The sequence below is a fragment of the Pseudochaenichthys georgianus genome, chromosome 14 (genome assembly GCF_902827115.2).
Source record: "Pseudochaenichthys georgianus chromosome 14, fPseGeo1.2, whole genome shotgun sequence".
In the NCBI taxonomy this organism is placed as follows: domain Eukaryota; kingdom Metazoa; phylum Chordata; class Actinopteri; order Perciformes; family Channichthyidae; genus Pseudochaenichthys; species Pseudochaenichthys georgianus.
This window is the reverse complement of record NC_047516.1, coordinates 5,728,012-5,752,681: the sequence shown is the minus strand read 5'-3', so window position 1 is coordinate 5,752,681 and position 24,670 is coordinate 5,728,012. Positions and strand designations below refer to the sequence as shown.

General features: G+C 37.8%; 1 protein-coding gene across 2 annotated transcripts; it reads right to left on the bottom strand.

The window, feature by feature from the left end:
* Window positions 1-353: 353 nt before the first annotated feature.
* On the bottom strand, window positions 354-24,105 carry LOC117458971 (hexokinase-2-like). 2 transcript variants are annotated; one of them, XM_034099751.2, is made up of 12 exons: window positions 23,762-24,105; window positions 23,034-23,093; window positions 14,469-14,584; window positions 10,093-10,255; window positions 9,396-9,544; window positions 9,174-9,293; window positions 8,540-8,635; window positions 8,215-8,314; window positions 5,218-5,401; window positions 4,366-4,521; window positions 3,565-3,798; window positions 354-891 (listed from the first exon to the last, which is right to left on the bottom strand). In XM_034099751.2, exons 3-12 carry the CDS (start codon window positions 14,526-14,528, stop codon window positions 702-704), a joined length of 1,452 nt encoding a protein of 483 aa, XP_033955642.1. In that variant the 5' UTR covers window positions 14,529-14,584; window positions 23,034-23,093; window positions 23,762-24,105; the 3' UTR covers window positions 354-701. The 2 variants fall into 2 exon arrangements, with proteins under 2 accessions (XP_033955642.1, XP_033955643.1); XM_034099752.2 differs by lacking the exons at window positions 14,469-14,584; window positions 23,034-23,093; window positions 23,762-24,105 and adding an exon at window positions 10,836-11,953.
* Window positions 24,106-24,670: the final 565 nt, after the last annotated feature.

The following is a 24,670-nucleotide window of genomic DNA, read 5'->3' as shown; positions in this document are numbered from 1 at the left end:
TCCCTCAGGGCTCTGTTCTCGGTCCCCTCCTCTTCTCTCTGTACACAAACTCGCTCGGATCTGTCATTAGCCCGCATGGTTTTTCATACCACTGCTACGCTGACGACACCCAATTAATTTAGTCTTTTCCCCGTTCTGAAACCCAGGTTGCCGCACACATCTCTGCTTGTCTAGCGGACATCTCTCAGTGGATGTCTGCTCGCCACCTCAAGCTCAACCTTGACAAGACTGAACTGCTTTTTCTTCCTGGAAAAGATTGTCCCACTCTTGACCTAACAATCAACATCGGCCCCTCTGTTGTTTCCCCGGCTCAGAATGTAAGGAATCTGACTACAGAAATAACTCGTACCACCTTGTGAAATGTGTCCCTTTATTTCCCATTTGTAACAAAAACAGCAGCAACATTTTGAACATTATATATATATTGAAAAAATACTAAAACATATGCTTGCTAAACAGGTTCAAGTCATTCTTCTGTCTGACTTTCTTATCTGTATTTGTTTGCACTGGATTTCTTTAAGGATAACTGTAATAATTTAACACGCATTGTAACATGCATTGCAACATTGAGAGTGCAAAAGAGAGTGCTTGTGTTGTGGAAGACAAAAACGTTCTTATAACATTAATAACAAACTTAGCTGCATGACAACATTGCAGGCTTCCAACACTAATACAGTGTTGTTGTGCATCCTGAGTTCTCTTTAATTATCCTCCTCCTCTTCCTCATCATCTCCGTCACTGTCCTCCAACAGGCGGGACTGGAGAGCCAGCCGTTGAGCCACCGCTGTCACCATGGCAGAGCCCTTCCCACTGCCGTCCTCTGACACCAGGTAGGAGATGTCACACTGGGGGGCGAGGCGGCGCACCGTGGACTGGAGCTCATCGCTGAAACTACAGCAGCAAATTAGAAAAAAGTATTCAAGCAGAATATATATCTTGGTTACATTCCACATATGTATGTATTATTATAAGCATTAGATACATGAGGATACAGCATTGAGTTTTTTATTCTATTTTACTCATAATGGTAATAGTAAGATAATGTACTTTTGCTATGGTGTAAATGGTCAAAAAAATAGCCTGTGTCAAATAAAAACCTGATTGTTTTTCAAATAGGTTCAAAGATCTGGGCTTAAAATGTTAATATAACCAGTCTAACCAGTCTAAAAAGTCTAATTCTCCTGTTGCGAGAACTGACTAAATTGGACATTTTGTATATTATTAAGTGAACTTCTCCTGCTTAACTTGCACGTGAGTCTTACAACATTCTCTTCCACGATTGTATTTCTACTCAGTTTCTTCTTGCGCTATTTATATTGTGCTTTTTATTGTTTTATGTCCTATATATACAGTATATATATATATATTTATGTTGTATTGTTGGAGGAGCCATAACCACACTGTAGCTTTGCATATTACAATAAAGCCTTTAAACTTGGAACAAATATGCAGTATTTGCTCAACTCTATTATATATACTATAAAATGATGTTTGAAAAGAAAAATCTATCTAACATGATTTACTTATTTCTGCCTTTACCTGCCCCTTGTGTCACTATTTGTTTTTCTATTTCTTCTTGTACTATTTTGATACGTTTTTATGTTTTAAGTATAGTGTGTGTTTTGCAGTGGTGGAAAGTACATTTACTGGAGTAATGTACTTAAGTACTTGTATTTTCATTTTATACTACTTCATATGATTAATCAATTACATTTTGGAAGGCAATTTGGTACTTTTAACACACAACATTTTAAAACTTTTAAAATATGATTATTTGGTATATAAATGAAACCATCCAAACATTATATTTAAGTAACTAAAACCATGAAAAGGAATATTAATTAAGAAGATATTCAAAAATATTTCACAGTTCCAGTTTTTTTAAATGTGAAGATGTGTTGCTTTTGCTTCCAAACATTTTAAAATATTTATATATCTGATCATTTTTTCCACTACTGTTGTTTTATTGTTGGAGGAGCCTGTGACTTTTAAAAATAAACTACACCCTATCTTCTGTGCTCATGACATAAAACCTTTAAATCTGTGAAACTTTTGAAGAGATCTTGTTGTTCATCAAATAAAGGGAAATAAAACTGCAGGAACGAGAAGTGACGAGACGTTTAAACTGTGAAAAAGTTTCATACGTGTTATTTTCTCAACATGCAGTTCCTTATCACAATGACAGGAAGTGTGTTATGGGTCCACACACACACACACACACACACACACACACACACACACACACACACACACACACACACACACACACACACACACACACACACACACACACACACACACACACACACACACACACACACACACACACACACACACACACACACACACACACACACACACACACACACACACACACACACACACACACACACACACACACACACACACACACACACACACACACACACACACACACACTCTCTCTCTCTCTCTCTCTCTCTCTCTCTCATTTAATCTCCACAAAATATAGAGAAAACAATCAAGACGTCCTCTTCTCTAGAAACCCAAAATACAAAACAAATATTTGTTTTAACCTTGATATTGATAACTGTGTAAATGTTCCGGCTTTACTTTACATGTCTTACATTCTCAACAATGCTTGTTTTAGAGTGAAGATTAACATGATCATTTTAAGATGGATGGCCCTTTTAGCAGAGATAACTCTTAAAATTGATCAAAAATGTCTCATATTTAGTCAAAACAAATCCACTTACAACACAAACTGTTGTATCTCATGTTACTTTAGAATTAATAACATATCCATGGTTAAACATCTTCATGGTTTATAATTCTCAAACTCGCAATACCTGCAAAAAATGGTTAACAACACTATAAAATGTAGATGGGTGCAGATAAAATGTATTTTAAGTGTTAATTGAGTACGTTTTCAACACCGGTAAGTCCTATGAAGAATCCGTATTGGATACTATAAAAAACAGTTAATACACAACAATATATTCATATTTACATGTATACATCAAAGATATGATGACAAAAAATATGTATGCATAGGTCTGTTGAAGATGCTGAAATGTAATTAACAATGACAAATGTCCTTGTATCAGCTTATAAGAACATTTTAATGTGTAATAAACAAGGTATTATGTGTCTTCTAATATTTGTGAACTGTTTGTATGTTCAGAATGTTAAACCATAAAAACGTTCTTTCGAAAAGTGCTGTATGAGTTAAGTTTATTATAACGAATTAAAAATAGAGGTGTTAAAGTAAAGCTTAGACTACAACTGTTTTCATTTGAACTTTTAAAAGATTTGTATTGTCTATTTAATTCTGTTACTTTGCTATTCAGAGAAGAAAAGAAAAACAGATATTTCTACATGAACTGTTTTGTAATATTTGCTAACTTGTATTGAAAAAAAATACAAGCAACAAAGCACTAATTCAACTAATTCATTTGCACTTATTGTAAGTCGCTTTGGACAAAAGTGTCAGTTAAATTATATGTAATGTAATGTGATGTATTGTAAACATTTACAAATGTAATTGTCATGGTGTCTGTATATTTTTCTCAATGTGCTTCCTACTTGGGGTGTTTCCTGTAGACTGTCCCGTCAACCCCCACCGTGGTCTTCAGATGGTCAAGCCTGCGGTTGCCCCGGATACGGTTGGCAAGGGCTGCCAGGGCAGCGGCGCAGAGACGGGCGGAGCGAGAGGAGATGGCGTCACAGACCAGACGCACCATGCGGGAGTCCACCAAATCCCATTTCAATCCCAGTTTAGTCAAAATCTTCTGCGTGTTTTCCAGACCGTGTTCCTTCCTGAAGCGCGGACACCGACAGGAAGTGAAGACACACAGATGTTAGGGTTCAAGATGCTGTTTATAGTGGAAAATGTCCAAAAATGTATGGAAAATGTGTATAATAGCCTGTTTTGAATAACATGGTTCTTTTGTAAAGTAGGTCAAGAAAACCTGCACTTTTGTACTGCATTACATGTATTTATCATGCTTCGTTACCTTGCAGGATAAGATAATAATCATTCATAAATACAATTAAAATTACAAATTAAAACGCAGAATAAAAACGTGTGTTGTGTTTATACGTTGATACATTATAACAGATTAAATTGCCCAGCAGATTAAAATTACTTTGGCTCTGCTATACAGTATAATGTCTATAATAGTTCGTCTTAAAATAAGAACTGTTTTTTTTCAAATAGGTAAAGAGATCTGGGCTTAACAATATTATTAAGACCAATACAAATAGAAAAAGTTACATTTTCTTTAAAAGAGGAATTAATAAATAGTGCCAAAGGTTTGCGACTCCAGACCGCAGCATCAAAATAAAAGACCAGTAAAATGATTGAAAGTTGAATGGGATACTCACTCCTCAATCTCAGAGATGAACTTGGTCTTGAATGTTTCCGGGGTCAGCAGCACCTCCGATGTTTGTCCGTTAAACAGCAGCTTCTCCTCCGTCAGCCGGACCAGCAGCAGCCGCACGATTTCTCCCAGATACATGCCGCTGATCATCTTCTCAAAGCTACAGGACGAAACAGGCACAGAAAGGGGTCAGAAATATCTGCCAGTAATCCGAAAATAGGGGAGAATCCTAAAGAATCTGTGTTTTTAACTGTTTGTTTTGGATGAACAACAAAACAAATGTGTGCATTTTGTTCCCATTTCTTTAAAAAAACTAAACATTTTTAAACCATACTTATGGTTAAAGGTCCCCAATTGTGGATGTGTGGAAACATGAAATATGGAGTGATACCATTTCACAAGTCAATATATACAGAAGAACGGAACTAAAATGTGTACACACATGAAATCAACCAATCATCTGTGTGCAACAATGTTTATAATTAATAATCTTTATAAATTCTCTTGATTGATTGATTAATTATTTAGTCTATAGGAGACTTTAATATTAATACAAATTATAATAAATGTTATTTATAGAGCTCTTTTCATGGTACTCGAAGAAACTTTACATGCTAAAATTAATAAAATAACAACCTTAAAACTTTAAATATATAAAACTCACCAATAATTACAAAGTAAAAGCAGTTCTGAAGAGGTGAGTTTTGATTGAAAGATGTTTCAAATTTAGAGAAAAGCAGCACATTTTCTCGTGTGAAGATGGAAGCAGACAATATTTGGCATCTATTATTGAAAAATAATGGTTGATGTATTATTGAAATGGTTTCTGAATTTCCCACATGACCGCTGTACGTACGTGTGGACCCCGGGGTTGATAGACATCTTGTCCACCTTCACGTCGAACTCGGTCTGGATGTCCTTCAGCGAGCCGTCGTCCCCGAAGCCCCCCCACTCCGTGTTGATGCACATCCGCCCGGCCTCGCCCTCCACTCGCTTCACATTCTTCATCTCCTCCATGTAGCAGGCGTTGGTTCCCGTACCTGTCGGAAATGCTTTGTTGTAAATAAAAGCAACTACAAGAGGATATTGAACATTCAAGTAATGAGCAAAAAATAAACTGACTGGTGTTTTAGTATGCCAGATTAGCTGCAGGGACAGACGGACAATAATATAAAATAATCTAATATCAAATCATCTAATAACAAATAATTTAATCAAGTATAATATAATTTAATGTAATATAATATAAAATATTATCTTATAATAATAAAATAAACAGTATAATATAAACAATATAATGTAATATATAATGTAATATACTATTAAATAATGTAATCAAATATAATATAAGGTAATATAAAATGTATTGTAATATAAAATAATATAATGGTAGGCTATATGTATATATATGTAAATATTATCATATAATATAATAATAACATATACAGTATAATATAATATCATATAATTGTATGTAACATAAAATAAGGTTATATAATTTATGAGACGGATAGACATTTATTTTCCTCCTTTACTTTGTTGATTGTTATGTTATCATATTCATGTCTTTATTATTTTTTGTTTTGTAGTCCAGGGGCCTATACTGCGAAGCCGGTTCAACCTAACCTGGATATGTTCGAGTTAGCCGGTTGGCCTAATCCAAAACATACGCGCTCTCGCTAAACGGTCCTACGACGCTGGTTATCAAGTGGATCGCTCAAGCCAGCCGTGTCCTATCTAGTTAGGTGCGCGTTCACATGAAAGGGGTGGTATCTGGAGCATTCGACCAATCACAAACATGGAGAAGCGCACTGACAGCGCAGCGTCATACTTCCTGAATGAAAGGTGAACTTTAATACTAGTCAAAAATGAAGAAGTTAAACTTTAAACATCCATGACTTAAACACTTGATCAGGATCAAAGCCTCAGAGCTGCACCTGCAAGGTGAACACAGCTGGGAACAGAACACGTGTTTGAATGCGTACATTAACAGGTTTATGATATCACTGCCCCGTCTAAAACACGATCTGACTTCAATTACATTTGTCTCGAGTGTTTCGTCAACTTATGTGTTGCTTAAAATAATACTTCTGCATACAGGATGTGACACTGTGAGTGCTGCACGGCCAGACACGGCTCAGCTGACTCAGATAGGGAGATATATGATACATTATGAAGTGATATGCCGCGGACTGTACTTAATGTACTCTGATCCGGTTACTTATGTTGTGGCCGATATGTAAGTAAGCTTTCTTAACACTAATGTTATAATAGTCAGATTGCTCTGAAGATGGGAGGTGATATTCTATTAATGTTCACGTTCACACAGTCGGTGATTTCTGCCGGCCGTCTTTCCTGCAACGGCAGTTTTTCTGTATTTCCTTTCTCCTGTAATATGACTTGATCGCTTTAAACTCCGCACACTGAGCTCTGATTGGTCAGCAGGCGGTGCTTTCACTGAGTTGAGCTCTTAGCCTGCAACCTAACCTGGTCCCGACCAGGTTAGCTGCTTAGCATAAGTTACCATGGAGATCTAGCCTGCTAAAGAGCGCGCGCGCGCACACACACACACACACACACACACACACACACACACACACACACACACACACACACACACACACACACACACACACACACACACACACACACACACACACACACACACACACACACACACACACACACACACACACACACACACACACACACACACACACACACACACACACACACACACACACACACACACACACACACACACACACACACACACACACACACACACACACACACACACACACACACACACACACACACACACACACACACACACACACACACACACCACACACACACACACACACACACACACACACACACACACACACACACACACACACACACACACACACACACACACACACACACACACACACACACACACACACACACACACACACACACACACACACCACACACACACACACACACACACACACACACACACACACACACACACACACACACACACACACACACACACACACACACACACACACACACTTCCCTGAGGGAGAAGTGTACATATTGCAGAGAGTTCCCAGACAAAGCTAATTAGAGGAAGGAGCCGTTTCTCAGCTACAACTCGACGCTCATTATATTTAATGTGATTTTCTGTTGGGAGGATCTCCTTTTTTACCAGGTGAAACACATTATGTACGTAAGGTGAGAAATACTATGTTTTGTGAGGTCCAGCTACACCTGAGAGGACATGGTTTTCCATGATTAGAGAAGAACAGCCTCATGGGTAATGTGGGTTTTGCTGGGACTGCAAGAATCAGCCATCTACAGTTTCCAAAACAAACTGAAAATACCCCAAATCCTCCGGGGATACCCCAAATCCTCCCCCTTTTCTTCCCTTACCTTAATAATAGCAGTACATTGTATCTACTGTGTATGATGTAAACACCTCCCCCGACATTTATAATGTACCATAATGAATTATGTATTTTATATAGTTCCCTCTTTGGAGGGCACTCCATAGATTAATACAAAATATAAACAAACAAACAAATGATTGAGTCGTGGAAAGTAAATGAGTACATTCAGTTATTGTACTTAATTTAAAGTACTTATACTATGCTGGAGTATTTCCATTTTATACATATATAATATAATATATGATATAATATAATATGTAAGATAATGTAGTTAAATATAATATAACATAATATATAATACATTATATAATATAATATATAACATAATGTAATATAATATTAAATAATATATATATATATATAATATTCTTCGGAATGTTTCTCTAATGTTGACTAAAATAAATGTTTACCGATGATCATGCCGATCTCACAGCTCTGGTCTCTGTAGCCGCAGCTCATCATCGTGCCCACTGTGTCGTTTACCATGGCAATTGAGCCAATAGCATAGTTCTGCAGAGAGATTAATTATAATAATCAATTGAGGAAAATTGTTTCTGTATCCTGGGTATACAGTCATTTGACAGGCTGTGTCCATGTGCAAAATGGGTGTAATACCAGTGTAATTACAGTGTAATATGGGTCTAATAATGGTGTAACATGGATGTTATATGGGTCAAATAACAGGGTAATATAGGTGTAATAATAGTGTAAAACTCAACATTATTTAGTACTGACCCCTCTCTTGTCAATGGCCTTTCTCAGTAGCTTCACCACGTCTTCGCCCTCCACCCCAGAGCAGTTAAAGCCTTTAGTCCAGCGGATCAGGATGCTCTGTACAGGAAACATATAGCATTCAAGTTTTATACAAAGGAAAAAAAGTCTTATATTATTATGTAAAACTAGTTGATTTTCTTTCAAAAACACCTGCAGTGCTTTAAATCTCATGCAACAATATTTTCATATACTTATTAGAAATCTTAGTTTTTTTTGAGGAACCCTTTAATGGTTTATGTATCCTGGGGGATACAGTCATTTGACTGGCTGTGTCCATGTTTAAAATGGGTGTGATACCCGTCTAATTACAAAGTAATATGGGTGCAATATATGTCTAATAAAGCAATTATGATGTGATCAAGGTGTAATATTGGTGTTACGTAGGTGTAATAACAGTCTTATATGGGAGTAATAACAGTGTAACGCGGGTGTAATGAAGACCATAGCAATCAATACATTTTCCAAAATATGTTATGAATGAACATTTAAGGGTTGTGTGTGTGTGTGTGTGTGTGTGTGTGTGTGTGTGTGTGTGTGTGTGTGTGTGTGTGTGTGTGTGTGTGTGTGTGTGTGTGTGTGTGTGTGTGTGTGAGACCTTGTCGATTTCTTTCTGTTCGCAGGGGAAGGAGAAAGTGAAGCCCAGAGGAAGAGTTTGTTCCTTCAGATTATGGGAGACGAGGAAGTCCCCGAGACAGTCGGCGATGTGGTCGAACAACTGGACAGAAAAGAGACAAGTAGCAGAATATGAAGACACTAAAGTAGTGTTTTGTTCTTTTTAGGTACTGTATTTTTATATGTAATGCTGCCTTGGCCTCACCTGCTCTCCTGATCCCAGCATCATTTCCTTGGGGATGGCACAGATCTGACTGTCCATCTTCAGGACTTTCTGCTGCTCCTCCACTACGCGGACGTGAAGCACCCGGAAGTTCGTTCCTCCGAGATCCAACGCCAGGAAGTCACCTTTCTCTGCGGGTAGCAGGGAAGGGGATCGGTTCATCAAAAAGTGTGAAGGAATTTTATTAGATTTCTAGCAACAAATCATGATAAAACTGGTTATTATGGTGGTTAAAATGGCAAAAGTAGTATAATAGACAGACAGACACACACACACACACACACACAGACAGACACACACACAGACACACAGACACACACACACACACACACACAGACACACAGACAGACTAGCATATAAAAAAGTTACAAAATATAAGCTGTATAAAGTAAACATACATTTAAAAGAAATTCTGTCCCAGAATAAAACTGCATGATGTGCTGCGTGAAGTTATATAAACTACAGGATAGATATAGTGTTTAAATATATAAATATGCATAAGAATAGATTGATAAAAGATCATAAAATACATGTTTATTCAAAAATAAAAGATCTGCACAGTGGTGGTAAAGTGCAACATATTGTATAATGAACATACAAACAACAGGAATAAAACATTTGCTAAAAATGTACATTATGAAATTATTGTATTATATATACAAAACATAACAAATATTACCGGTCCCGTCCGGTGTTGCCGTGACGAAGGTGGGCAGCATCTTTACTGGGGCTCTATGGTGGCTGTGTTTCCCCAAACCTCGAACCATATCCTTCCGGAGGCGAGCCGAGACCTCTTGCAGCTTCTGCAGGGACAGGTAGAAACAATCCAGGTACTTCTTCACCTGAAAACAGAGAAACACACAATAAATAGTTATTTAAGTTCATTTAATAAATGATCTGAAGGCAAGGCAAGTTTATTTATAGAGCACCTTTCAACACAAGGCAATTCAAAGTGCTTTACAACAATGAAAAACTTAGGACCATTAAAAAAGTAGTGCACGTGATAAAATGGCATTTAAAAACAGTCATTAAAAAGCCAAGAGAGTGAAGTCAATACAAAACAAGCCAATATGGAAATTATGATAATAAATAATAACATAAACAATAAATATGTTTGTACAGGTTGATTCAGTCGTTTCTGATAGAATCAACTTGCTTTTCTTCTTTTTTGTATGCTTTTAAAACAAGGTTTTATATTTACATAAACATATTTTCATTAAAAAGAGAACAAAATAGAAATCTAATATTTACTGACAAACAATAAATAACATGTATAAAACTAAATTGAATTAAGTTTAAGTGACATTTTACATAATTTATCCACAAAAGGGCAGCATTTACTCAAAATCAGCAGCATCAAGGTTCTTTATTGTCAAACTAACATAGCTACAGAGACAAATCAAAACAACTGTATTGACAAACCTTCAGTAGAGCAGTGTTTCATTTGAATACAAAAGCTGGTGATTTGTTGACCGGTTAATGGATGTATATAGCACTGATTCTAAAACACAAAGAATAATCTGTACATAACTTAAACAGCACTGTTGTAGTAACAAAGTACATTTATTCAAGTATTTTCACTTGATGCTACTTCATATTTTTTACTTTACATATTTAGTCACTACCTACTTTGCAGATGTAGGTTAATAATACAAGGTATAAATAGACACACATTACAGTGAAGTGATGAACACATTAATCCACCAATTATTTTAATAAAAAAATATCTGGTGATAAAAATGGCCAACTTGCATGACAAATACTTTTACTTATTGTACTTATTTTTAATCCTCATACTTTTGTTTGCTTTGACTTAAGTACAATTTTGAAATCAGGACTGTTACTTGTAACAGAGTAATTGTACCCTGCAGTATTGCTACTTTTACTTACTTACTTTTTCTGAGTTCTTCCACTTCTGGTCAACAGGTTCTATTGGACAGATCTGTATCATTTAATGCGTGATAAAATATTTCCTGCTTTTAATCATAAAAAGTATTAGAAATGTGTACTTAAAGCTGTCAAACATGCCACCAGCAACATAAAGGCCTGTTTGTAAACCAAAAGGACGTTTCTGTTAAATGAGGTGTTATTCTGCAGGAAAAGGCCGACATGTGACGATCCTCTGGAGATACCAACAACAATTCACAGTTCTCTTCCTGTTTTCCCATTCCTTTGGAGCTGGAAAACGACTTTTTAAAAACTGCATCTAGATCTCTACATTAACTTTATTGCTCTACAGAGTGGCGAGCACGTGAGAGCATTTTCTTTCACAACTCTGTATTAGGCATTAAAAGCTGGTCCATGACGTTAACAATTACATCTTTGTTTTAATACCTTGTTTTTGTTTAAGGTTTGGTAACATTTAGCTGGATTTAAGGCAGGGAGGACATTTTGATCACATGCTCCAGAAATTATGTGCAGCTTCCTGTCCTGTTATTATGGACTGTGTTTGTTGTTTTGTCTCTATAGGGACTCTCAATAAAGTTTCTTTTTAAACAGTCAACCTTGAACTTGAGCACAAGAGAAGCTTCTTTAATAACTAATGTTTTTGGAAGGAAATGCTTTATGGAAACATAAAAAAGAAGATTCTTGGTTAAGAAATCAGCGCAAGGATTTTTGGTTTTGGCACTTTTTCAAAGTTAGCCTATTTTAAGTGGTTATAGAGAATACTGTAACAAAAAATTGTTTTATTTAATATTGATTATAGGCAAACTCAAATATTTTATTTATTTATTTTATAGTTTATATTTTAAATAGCTATTTTCATCTTTATTATTTATTTATTTTCATATTCTTTTTCATTTTGTTGGTATTAGTGCTTTATTTATTTTATATTATTATTATTATCATAATTGATTTGTATTATTGTTTTTTTTAATATATATATTATACAAGGGTTATCCCGACCTTGTTGACCTGAATTGATTTTCTTGTTGTTTCTTGTGTATGAAAAGTGCTATAAAAATAAAGCTTTATTATTAATATTAGTAATATATATACCGTGCATAGAGGAGTGCAACTGGGGTGAAATGGCTCAAAGGTTTAAAGCTTTCGCACATTTGCACTTGTTAGTATCTGTTAGCAACGTTAGCCTTCTAAATCCAATAAACTCCTGATTGCAGACACGCCCTATAAAGTGTGTGAATTTGTGAAATCTGTGCAGGATTATTGTGTTTGTGTATAAAGGGTTTTCATCATGGAGGCTTAGACTGGATCACAAACAGGACCAGTTTCACAACCACTCTGTGTTTTGTATTTGTGTCATGGTGAATATTTTGTTTGGCGGCTGGGCTTTGGCGGCTTTCCACATATCTTCTTTGTTTTGAGTATCTAAAATACCTCGGACGAGTTTCAGCGTGACATAAGTTGCAACATGCGTGTGTGTGCTTTAAGAACATCAATCTTTTACAGCTAACTTTTAATGTGACTTGTTGCTTATTTTACAAGAGAAACACCTACAATATAAGCATGCATATACTTTTTAACACGTTTTTTCAAATGAAATGTGCTAAATTATTGAACTTTTCACTATTATTATTTTATATTCCCACTATTACAAACATGTAGGAGACCCCTACAGTTTGGGTGATCATTTCATAATATTGTTGTGGACTCTGCTCCTGCATGTCTCCTCTTTTATTCTCCTTTTTTGTTGCAGTAACTTTCCATTGGCGTGTTTTTATAGGCATTTCCTAATCTCCTCCTGTCGTGATTAACCTCTTTGTCACTTGTCTCTACATGCTTGCTGCTTCTTCTTTACCAGAGGGAAGGCATGCCTTCCTGCCTTCATCATGACTCTGATGGTTTGGACCTTACATTGATATACTCTTTATCGGCTTAAATCAAAGTACTTCTTATGCATTTTTATTGGTTTTAATTATTATGCATTTATAAGGTATGTTTTTAATATTGATGGTAAACATGTGATTATTATTAATCTTGTAATATCTATTTATATATATTATCATGCTGGACAATTAAGATATGCTTCTTTATATTGATGCTTTCTCTATTTTATGGATATTGTTAAAAAAAAAAGAACATAACGTTATTTTCATAAAATACGTTATGTTCTTTTTTTTGTAATGTGATATATTCAATATGTATTACCAACACACTCTCACTCCCTAAGCGCCCAGGAGCGACGTTTGGTCAGTGTACGTGGCGTGCAGTTGTGATGCTCCTAGGCTCCTTCAGCGTCATAAAGGGACGCAAATAGCTTTCAACTGATTGCAATGTATTCCCATCTGCGGCGGGATTTGACGCTCATGAAAGCACGGCATTCGTTTGTGTCGGCTGCCCTTAAAGGCAATGTGAGCGTCCATTCCCATTGGATAACGGAGAATTGTACACCCGGAAGTAAGTATTCCTCTTACTGTCGATTGGTTTTACAGTGATATCTGCACTACTCATCAACTAAAAACACCAGATTATCCTTGTTAATTACACAACATTGATTGGTTTAAATTGTGTGCAATGCTTTTGTATTTTTCTCCTTCGATTCGGAGAAACAAATATTTTTTCGCACTACCCAGAATCCCCAGCTATCGTTTGGACTACATCATGTGCTCTGTTTGACAAACCCCGTTTTTTTTCACCATTCATTCCAATGGCTGGCACGTGATCTTCAAATTTCTCCCTTAATCTCAGTATCTTCCCAGAAGCAGAAACAAAGACTTCCCAGAACAGACAGAAAGTCATGAATGTTTCAAAAATGTAACTTTTACACAGCTAGACTGAAGCACTTTTTTATTAGTCACTGCAAAAAGTTGTAGCCCACAACTTTTTCCTTGTGTGCATTAAATATTGATTTCACTTGTGGTTACAGGGTGCAAAATATAAAAGTGTGTCCACCAGCAAAGTGAATGGCTGGTAAATGCTGATTTATCTTCTGTCCGGTATGATGCAAATGTACTGCATTATGTTAGCAGAATTTGACTTGTAAATGCTGTGGTGTCCCAATCTAATACTAACTGTTTCTGATCTTCACAATGGTGAGCAGAATCTAAACAAACGACAACAACAAACATCGTTTTGCTTCTTCAGGTTACATACCTTAAGGAGCGTGTCTGCAGGGATGCCGTCCATGTGCAGAGTCGCAGTGTAATCACCCATTTTGCCTTCTTGGAAAACTGGTTGCTGTTCTCGCAGATTACCTTTGCGGTGCTTATCTAGACAGAATGAATTACAGGGTATAAGGTCACCAAAATAAGAATATATTGTTTAATTTCAAGAGGCATAAAGCCATGCAGATAAAGTAATATTGTTTTGTGTATAGATAATTCAACCCAGTCTCATGGCATTTCGTGTCATCTATTGATTCGTGTTCACCAACACGATTTTCGCATTTTTTTCGTGTCACACAGAACGATTTTAAAAGCAATGTATTTCTATTGGTAGTATGTTTCGTGCCTGCATCACGTCTTTTTGTCGGGTCTTGGAATACCAGAAGCTGTGTGGTTCATAAAAACATTTTCTTACCCTAAGCCTAACCCTAACCCTTTTCTTTTAAATTGTATGATGTCTGAGTTTTTTTTGCCGTCCGCGAGGAACGGAAATGGGGCAAAGTGCCTCAGAATACTGAAATCTGTATTTCTTTCCTTCTAATTTGTTATTATTTGGTGCAGGCACGAAACATACTACCAATATAAATACATTGCTTCTAAAATTGTTCTGTGTCAGAATACTGAAATCTGTACTTTTTTTAATCTGTTTTTCCTTCTATTTTGTTATTATTGACATTGCTTTCAAAATCGTGTTGGTGAACACGAATCAATAGATTAATTTCGTGACTACAGTATAACACGAAATGCCGTGAGACTGTGTTGGATCATTACATTCAAAGTCATACAGATGCGTGCTATGCTAAGAGAGGCTGCAGTAAATGAGCTACAGGCCAATGTCAGAATGTTAATATGTTCACATTATTTTAGGAGGTATGTTCATCATGTTAGGTTAGTTTGATAGTTATTGTGGGAAGCTGCTTCTGTTGTGTGTTTAACCTAAAAAAAACTGTTGATTCACTTTTATAATTAAAGAATTATATCATATATATATACACTATATGATATTGTTAGTAGAATAACTGGTATCAACATAGGTGCTCAACTGCTAGCAAAAATTGTGACTTTAACAAATGTTTTTTTTTGCATTTACAATCAGTTAGCTAACAGTCAGACATAAAAAAAATGTCATCCACAGATGACATTTTAGTATGGATTTTTTGTCAAAGCACTTTATTTTATTATTATCAAGATATTCATTGCTATCGGGATGTTAAGAGCATTCCATGGACTATAACAAAAAGTGTATCTCGAGCCGGCTCTAGACAATTTGCTGCCCTAGGCGAGATTTTAGCTGGCGCCCCAGCCAGAGAATCGTACAATAGAAAAGATAAAGATCAATAGAGTATCCAAGGAATACATAATAGAATGCCGGGTGGACGTCACTTCCTCTAGGGGGGTCCGGGGGTATGCCCCCCCCGGGAAGAAATGTTTGAACATTTTAAAGTAAAATGCTTCAATCTGGTGCACTTTGAGCAGAAATACTACTAGATCTAGGAGTACAACTCTAAACACCATATGAAAAAGATCGGTTTACATTTTATTAATCAAATAAGTATGTGAACATTAGGGGTCGATCGATTATCGGGGCCGATATTCCGCATTTGACCAATTATCGGTATCGGCCTTTTTTTTAATCAAATTGCCGATAAAACTTTGGCTCTGATGCGGCCGTTTCTCTGGCTGCAGTCCCCACTCTGTGTACACGAGCAATGTCCCGCCCACAGCGCTATCTGATAGGCTATTACCGAAGTGTCCATCAACAATGAAGATTTTCCGGGCGGGAGCCAGCCAGAGAGGCGGGACCTTCTCAGATTACAGGCAGGTGCGAAAGAACGCAGACACATACAGAGGCAAGCAGCAGCGCTGCGTGTTTCGAAGGTAAGTCAGTTGAAAGCCGAAGTTGCAAAAACACCACGATCTTATTATCCAATTCTATCAGTTTCCCAGTTACAGGGACGCGGGAAGTCAGTCAGAGTTGGTAGCTCATTAGCTAGCCAACATGTATCTAGCAAATGTTTAGCAAAATATTAGAAGTGAGGCTACTAGACTAACGTTAGGTCTACTGTAATAGCTCTTAATATTTTGCAAAACATTAGCTAGCACTAGTGTTTTGCAGTTGCTAGCAGCTTATTGGGATTTGATGCTAGATAGACAGGCATTGTTTTGATATAATACATTAAGCATTATTGTTAGTTAAGCATGTCAGCCTGCAGCCCCACTTCTTGTCTCTCTCTAACTCAGGGGTGGGGAACCTCCGGCCTCCGGGCCGTATACGGCCCGCGAGACAATTTGGTACGGCCCTCGATGTCATTTATAAACACACGCAAAAAATAAAAAAATGAAAGAAATCTAGACCGCAAAAAAATTAAACAAGCGAGTGCCTGTTTTTCCTGGCCAAGGTCAGGGTCCTTGAACACAACACGAGCCTAACGTGTCATCACGTGGTATATGTCTCGACTGACGGGTGCAGTTCTGACGGAGAGCACCAGAACGCCACTCCAGCACTTCAGAAATTGCAGTACCGATAAGTCCATACACATGCCGCAGTTTCTGCGTGTCTGTGTCTTTAGTTGAAAGCCCAGTGGCGATCTGTTCATCTGTCATACTGATCAGACAGTCAATAACAGTGTTGTTATCATTAGCATCTGGTTAGCTAGCTATGCTAACGAATATAAGAAGCTTTGTCTACAACCAGTGAGGTAAAGGCACATCTTTATATGATCATTATAGTTATAAAAAAAATAAGAGAATAAAGTAAACAGGTATAAAATACTATATGACAGTTATTAATAAAGAAGAATACAGTTTGAAAGGAGAGTGATCTGTCAAATATCCATAAATTAAAAGAAAATCTGCTTACAGTTGTGTTGAGAGATGTGTCCATAGATCTCCTAATGTTGCTCTCAAAGTGCACCAGATTGATGCTTTTAACTTCAACATTTAAAACAAATCTTCCCAGGGGAGCACGCCACACCCTGCACATGCATGCATACGCGAGTCATGGTGAGATATCTGGATTAAGAGGTTGCTTTTTCTTTGCACAGTATGAAATGAATGGGCTGTGATTTTAGTTTTTTTAAGCAGAGGTCAATAATTTGTACGGCCCTCTGAGGATATTGTAAAAATTGAAATGGCCCTTGAGAGGAAAAAGGTTCCCCACCCCTGCTCTAACTCATAGCAGATGGCTGCACTAAAGAAAAGGGCACAGAGAGGAAACCAGTTGTAAGATGTTTAAAAGTTCATTAAACATAATATGCTTAAATGCATTTCAAAGAAGTTGTGTTGGAGTTTGTGTTATTCTACAAGATTTTCTAATTTTACTGCAAATGTATATCGGTTCCAAATATCGGTTATCGGTCTCCTTGATTACTAATAATCGGTATCGGCCTTAAAAAAGCCATATCGGTCGATCCCTAGTGAACATAACCAATCATAGCCAAAAAAATAAATGTAACTTATTTTATTTTTGTTGTTCTTTCATATCTTATTTGACCTATTGACATTTATTTATTCATGCATATTTTTTAATCTCTCCAGTTTAAAACGATATTTTTGGTTTACTGTCCTATAGTATATGGAATGATTTCCAACCGGTTTATCCCAATAATTATAAAGGAGTGCCTTGGAAATATGTGATTACATAAATTGTGATCAAAACGTGAGACCCACTGAGAAAACTTAGACTAAAGTGAACTATCTAAACACTCAGAGTCCTTTACCTCACTGAGCCTCTCAGTCTGACTGGAGAGGACTCTCCCTCCACATTTTTGTAGAAACATCTTCTTCTTATATCCGTTAGAGCAGCTAGCACCAGATTCTAATAACAACAGCGCCGGTACCGGTGCGCCCTTCTCTCTCTCCCTCGCTCGCTCCCACGCTCTCTCGCACTTTGGCTGTGAGCTGCGGGCGCCAGATAAACCAACATCCCCCATTTTCATCACTTACAGCGCCAATCGTACAGGGCAAATGAAAAGTGTAACCGGGGCATAGCCGCGGGAAGTAGGGGTGCTGGGGGTGCCCCAGCTGTTGGCGAGTGGTGTACATTTGAAAAACTGAGTGACCACCTAAATAAAAATGATTAAACTACATAAAATAGTTATGATTTTACTTAAAATAAAATGAGCTGTATCCAGTCATAGTCATAGTATATATTTGTATCAGTCAGGTGGCTTGAATTTATTTTCCAAATAAATAAAATCCGAGTCATCTGGGTCGTAGGTCGTGGGAGAGTGACGTAATTGACGCGACACACACACTGCAGAGTGACAACTTTCTAGAATGGCGCAAAAATGGATTTGGGATTTTTTTCTCCAACAAACAACCCAATAAAAAGAGTGGACCACCAGCTACTCCTCAGCCCACCACCTCTACAACTAGAGTAATATGACACAGAAGAGACTGACACATCTGACTTTGATGCATGTCCACAGTAACATGTTGGACAATGTGGATGTATCTGCTCTAATGAGGGTCTTCATTAGTGCCACCCCAGACTACATTTGGAGTTTTGTGAAGCCCCAAAACAAGGTAAAACGATATTTGTCCTTTAATGCTGCTGCCGCTGTGCAGTGTTTTGCCTTGTCAATCAGTTAAAATTGAATTCATAGTTTTATTAATATTGTAAGTAATATTTTCTGACTATTTGTAATGTTATGTAGGTTTGTAAGACCCATAGTTAGCATGTGGGCATGTGCAGCTGTTGCTAAGCGATGTAGGTCTATAATGGTTTATTAAGCCTAACAGTTAAAGAGCCTGTGACACGATTTTCCCCCATCATCCAAACCCATCAATTTGAGTAAATATTGTCCCCTTGAAAACCGTTACTGAACTGATTTTGGATATTTGTACTTTGATAACCATTAATCTGCCTTCAATGTTGACAATTTTCTGGATCTTCTCGCGGATTCTTCAAGTCCCGCCAAATGATGGGTGACGTCTGCGGGCACAGCGCTCCAGCTGCACCGTCAGAATCCCAGTTTCTGCATGTAAACCTTTATATATATATACAGTCAGATGTAAACGCACGACGGCGCGCACACAGCAGCAAGCTCAGACAGCGATGACAGGTTAATGTTGAACGTGTCTGAGAGCTCATATGAGGCTGAAGGATCAGTTTATGTTGTATCTGTTAGAAGTTTAGGAATGAGGTGCGTCAATATGGGCGATCATATGGTCATGTAGCCAGTGGGACTGGGACTACAAATCATCCCGGGACTCTCGACCGGCCCACTTCGGTACCGCTAGTAAATTGTCAACGGGGGGAGTGGGGATGTCAGGGGCGGCAGGTGCTGTATATAGTAAATGTAAATATGTAAATATTTGTGTCACTGCATCCTGGTAAAATACAAATATAATGTATAATGTCTGTGTCTTTGACATTAGCGCTGCTAGCCACCTGTGCCCTGTAGCCTACTGCGAAGCCAGTTCAACAGACCCTGGATATGTTTGAGTAACAAACAAACTAACAACAACAAACTAACAAACGAGATCTCGCTAAGCGGTCCGACGACGCTGGTTATCAACTCGGTAAATCAAGCCAGGGTTTCTCTCTCCAGCTGAGAGCGTGTTCACGTCTAAGACACGAGTGGATCTGACTTTAATTACATTTGTCTCGAGTGTTTCGTCAACATAATGTGTTAAATAATACTTCTGCATACAGTCTGTGACACTGTGAGTGTTGCACGGCCAGATGAGGCTGGAGAAGCTGACTCAGATAAGGAAATATATGATATATTATGATATTATATGATCGATGATCTGATTGATGATGTAATATGAATGATAAGTGCGACACGTCGGCGTCTTCTCTGCATACGGCAGTTTAAACTGTATTTCCTTTATCCTGTAATATGACTTGAGAGATTTAAACTCCGCACACTGAGTGGATCTCTTTTCTATAGACGCCGGAGGCGTCAGGTAAAAGAAGTTATTTAGCCTTCTCAAACCTGAGCCTCACGCGCCGCCTATGGGGGATGTGCTAGTTACCTATCCGACCGGCCCACTTCGGTACCGGCCCATCGGGATTCGTCCCGATGGCCAGTCCGCCACTGCACCCAGCCCACGTAAACTGTCAACGGGGGGAGCCTCGCTGCGGGGAAACGGTGGACCTAGTGTCCCGATCGGAGTGGGAATAATAATAATAATCCGTGCATTTTATCCATTAATTTCCCCAACATTGTGGTAAAAAAAACACACGTTTAATCCATGTTGTTGGTGTACTACAACTACAAAAAGCATCGGTTTGTTTTCTCATCAGGAAATGCAGACCGGCTCAAACAAACGATTTTTAATCATCATCCTCACTCATCATTTAATGTATCATATGTTCGCCGAATTGACATGAAAGCACTAATAAATGTAGTTTCATCCACTTGAGTTTACAACCACAAAAATAATCGATTTGTTTTTATATCACATCCGACGGGAGGAAATTCAGCAGCTCTCACTCCCGATTTGTAATCCTAATGTAATCATCATCTTCACCACGATCATTTATGTTTATGTCGCCGAATTGACATGAAAGCACTGACAAATATGAATATACTGTAGTCAACTTCATTAAAACGTTATTAACGTGCCTAATCTCAGTAATTCACCATTTCTACGCATAACACACTTTGTCCGTGTTTGGCTCTCGAAGCGTTCCCGCATTGACGTCACTTCCGGCTTCCCCCAAAACTTCAAAATGAGTGAAGGAATTTCCCCGCGATGTTCGAAATTATTGATATTTAACGGAACGGTATCGCTTTTTCTTTTTTAAACTGACGGTTCGAGATGACTAGTAGCCCAATATTTCATTGCACAACAGTTGTTGGGATGGTGTCACAGGCTCTTTAAGGTGAGACACCAGGTGAATAGGGTAATTTTTTTTAACTTAAAGATATCAGCTAGATATTTCTCCAGTTAATTACCTACAATAAGGCAATTGTTTCTTGTATTACAAGTTTTCTGAATATGCAAATGAGCCATTATCTCGCATGTATTTGCGCATATTTTAACACATTTCAGGAACCGAAATCTGAACTTTGGATAAAGCCAGATTCAAAATTCTCGTTTCATTTTGTAGTCATATTAGCATCCAAGGCTTTTACAGAAGGGATTTTGGATATCTCTCTTTATCACTCCATAAATCAGAAAATACTGTCAACAGCCCTAAAATATCAATTTTCACCATGTTTCTAGGTATAAAATCTTATATAATTCAGGCTATGAATGACATATGAACAAACCCTTCTGTAAAAGCCTTCATAATATTGATAGGAATATAACTGGAAGGTTTGGTGTATCTACGTGCTACTGAAGTTGAAATTTCGAACTCAGAGTAGGGGAAAAAACTCATTTTGAGAAAACGACCTTTAAAGATTGCAGTGAGGCGCTAGCTAAACCCTCCTGTTCTTTGGATGACAGCTTGCGCCTCGACGCACTCCGTGAAGGTATTTCATGTTCGGGGTAATTTGTTTTTTGTATAATCTTGCTTCGTGCAAGTGACAATTGTTGTTGTCTTCTCTGTGAACGTTTTTTCGCTGTTCTTTTGCCATTTTGAGATTTCAATTTCTAGCGGAAAGCTAACCAGGAAGTGTTTTAGCACACCACGTGACGCTTCTGAACGAATCACATTGCCAGAAATTGACATCAGCCAATGAGATTTTGTTTATTGGTTTAAGACCCCTTTGTACTTTCACGATTGGTTGCTGATACAAAGGAAATTACCATATTTGGATCTGATGAGATTGTGCAGGAGAGACGGAGCTTTCCAACGATATCTCTGTTGACATGGTGCACACAGCGGTCGCGGCACTTTATGTTACGTTAGAATGCTAACTTTTGGTGAATTTAGGAGAAATATACAGACGCAAATAGACAAACTATAGTAAAATAAACACTTAAATGTGTATTTTGTACGTTTTCCTTCCAAAATCCTGAAAGAAAACATGTTATGGAATCAAAATAGCACACCATCTCAAAATTGACAAGTGCATGAAAAACGATGTTTTTGCCTGCGGTGTCTCGCCTTTAACAAACAATTTATGCGGCTCGTATCGCCGACAGCCGGGCCTGGCCCTGCACCGCCTTTTTTCTTTTTCTTTTAAGCGGCCTCCTCCCTACTTTTGGCAGCACCCCCTGAGCAAAATGACTTTCCGCGGCTATGAACCGGGGTAAAAAGGGTGTTACATTTACTTAATTACGAATAGTGTTACATCAAGGCCAACAATTAGGATGAGCACCAACGGTCAAAAATGTTTTACATTGTTGTTTGTACACAACCGAAAAAAATATGCCCCTTCCTTCAGACTTCCTCACAGAGCCCCTCCTCCAACACACACGAACGCACACATGACCAATGAGGGCACGAGATAAGTTTGTGCACGAGATGGAATGCTGACAGGCGGGTAGGCCAAGTCCAATTATCCGCCTATTATAATTGCGTTTTACAGCGCCACGGCTTCCACAGATGAAATATGTGCATATATTTATTGTCAACGCATTACATTTATTCATTGCTATCGGGATGTCACAGTCCCTGTTAGCAAGAATGAAAACCTTGAACACTCACTTTTCTTCTACCTGGATGCAGTTTATTTTTAGAGGTGGTATTTCAGCAATGCCTCGTCACCTGAGCAGGAAAAGAACATAACACATTATTAGCTTTATCTTATATTAGCCAATGTATATAATCTAAATAACAGGTTGAAATGTAGTCTTTAGAATAGCTTGAACTGGGATCATCACATGTAAAGTTAACCTGACTCAAGGTTTTACTTTCCATGTCACTAACAGCAGCAGAAAAAGGTGACCCAATTTAAGAAACATTTTATGAGAATTTAAACTAATAAATAGAGCCACATTACTTTGAAAAGTCACTTAATAAAGCTTAGTCGTTCATGATCTGGGGTTTAGGGGCTGGCTTGGGTGTCATTAAAAGGAAAACAAAGACGATTGGCGTCATATCACAGTTTGAGAAAAGAAAGATGAACATTTTTACCAAGAATTTCGTTAAAATCCTAATTAAACAAAAATAATGAGAATGGCGTGTGGAAAAACTTTACATAGCAACCTGTTTGACAACTTTTAACAGCACATCTAATAGGTAGGCTATAGTGACCATCACATGTAACGTTGGTCTAAAAGTGTGACTCGTATACATAAGTGAGGCTTTAAAAAAGGTAATAGATAGAGGGCCAACATTAGAAAAGTCACAATAATGTTGTGGAAAATTCAACTCCGTTTCAAAACCTGGTGTTTATTTTTCGCACAAAACATGTGAAAAGTAAAGTAAGTTACCTGTGTGTCGTCCGAGAGACAGAAATGTTCAGACATGAATTTCCTCAGAGAATAAGACAAGAGAGAAAGAACTCTGCTTGCGTTCACACCACAGAATGTATGTTTCCACCCACTTCAACTGCAGAGTTAATGATGTCGCAACGTGAAGAAGCGTAGTGTGTGCTGTGAGCTGACAGGTGGAGGATGTCCGGGTGAGTCAGGTTTGGGTTTTACGCACGGATCGAAACAGCTGATTTCACGGAACAAACCGAAACTTAAGATGACCAGAGCCGAGGTTGACCAAGAGGACACCGTGTGGTGCGTGCTGGTGAACTAAAAAGGAAATGAAGGAGTGCTCGTTTCATATGCAGAGGCAGGTGTGTCTGTGGGTAAAGGCGCACGAGGAGCGCAGTCATTTTACACAAAATAGTTCCACCTTACTCCTTATTAGGGGTCATTATCTCTGATTTGAAATAAGTTTGCAAACGTCCTCCTTTCCTTACAAAAATACTGTTTATCACACTGGTTTACTCAAGTAATGTCCTTCAGATAAAACGCATTCTTTTCCATGCCACTTTATAATGTATATAGGCTATTTCTTACTTTTTACTCTGCCTTCTATAAGACATTACATCAGCGGTTCCCAACCTGTGAGCCGCGGCCCCTAGGCATTGCAAGTGGGCCGCCAAAATATTATTATTTTTGTACAGGCTAAAGACAGAAACATGGACATAACAATAACAAGAGATGACATTCCCATCTCAAACAAAAACAGGAGAAATAAAGATAGTCAGTAGGATCACTTCAACATTTCACAAACAAAAATAGGTTGACAACCAGATATCCCCAAAAACACAACATGGCAAGCATATTTATTGTTCCTTTAATCCCACTCTTCGTTAGAGCTCATTATTTCCCATTTCATGGCGT

Bases quoted from the DNA above. Each gene is read 5' to 3' on its own strand.
- LOC117458971 (XM_034099751.2), bottom strand. From the start codon at position 14,528: ATGGGTGATTACACTGCGACTCTGCACATGGACGGCATCCCTGCAGAC. The intron at 8,315-8,539 runs GTCAGTACTAAA...ATCTCTCTGCAG, and splicing joins AGGCCATTGACAAGAGAGGG to AACTATGCTATTGGCTCAAT. The intron at 4,522-5,217 runs GTACGTACAGCG...TTCGTCCTGTAG, and splicing joins ATCAACCCCGGGGTCCACAC to CTTTGAGAAGATGATCAGCG.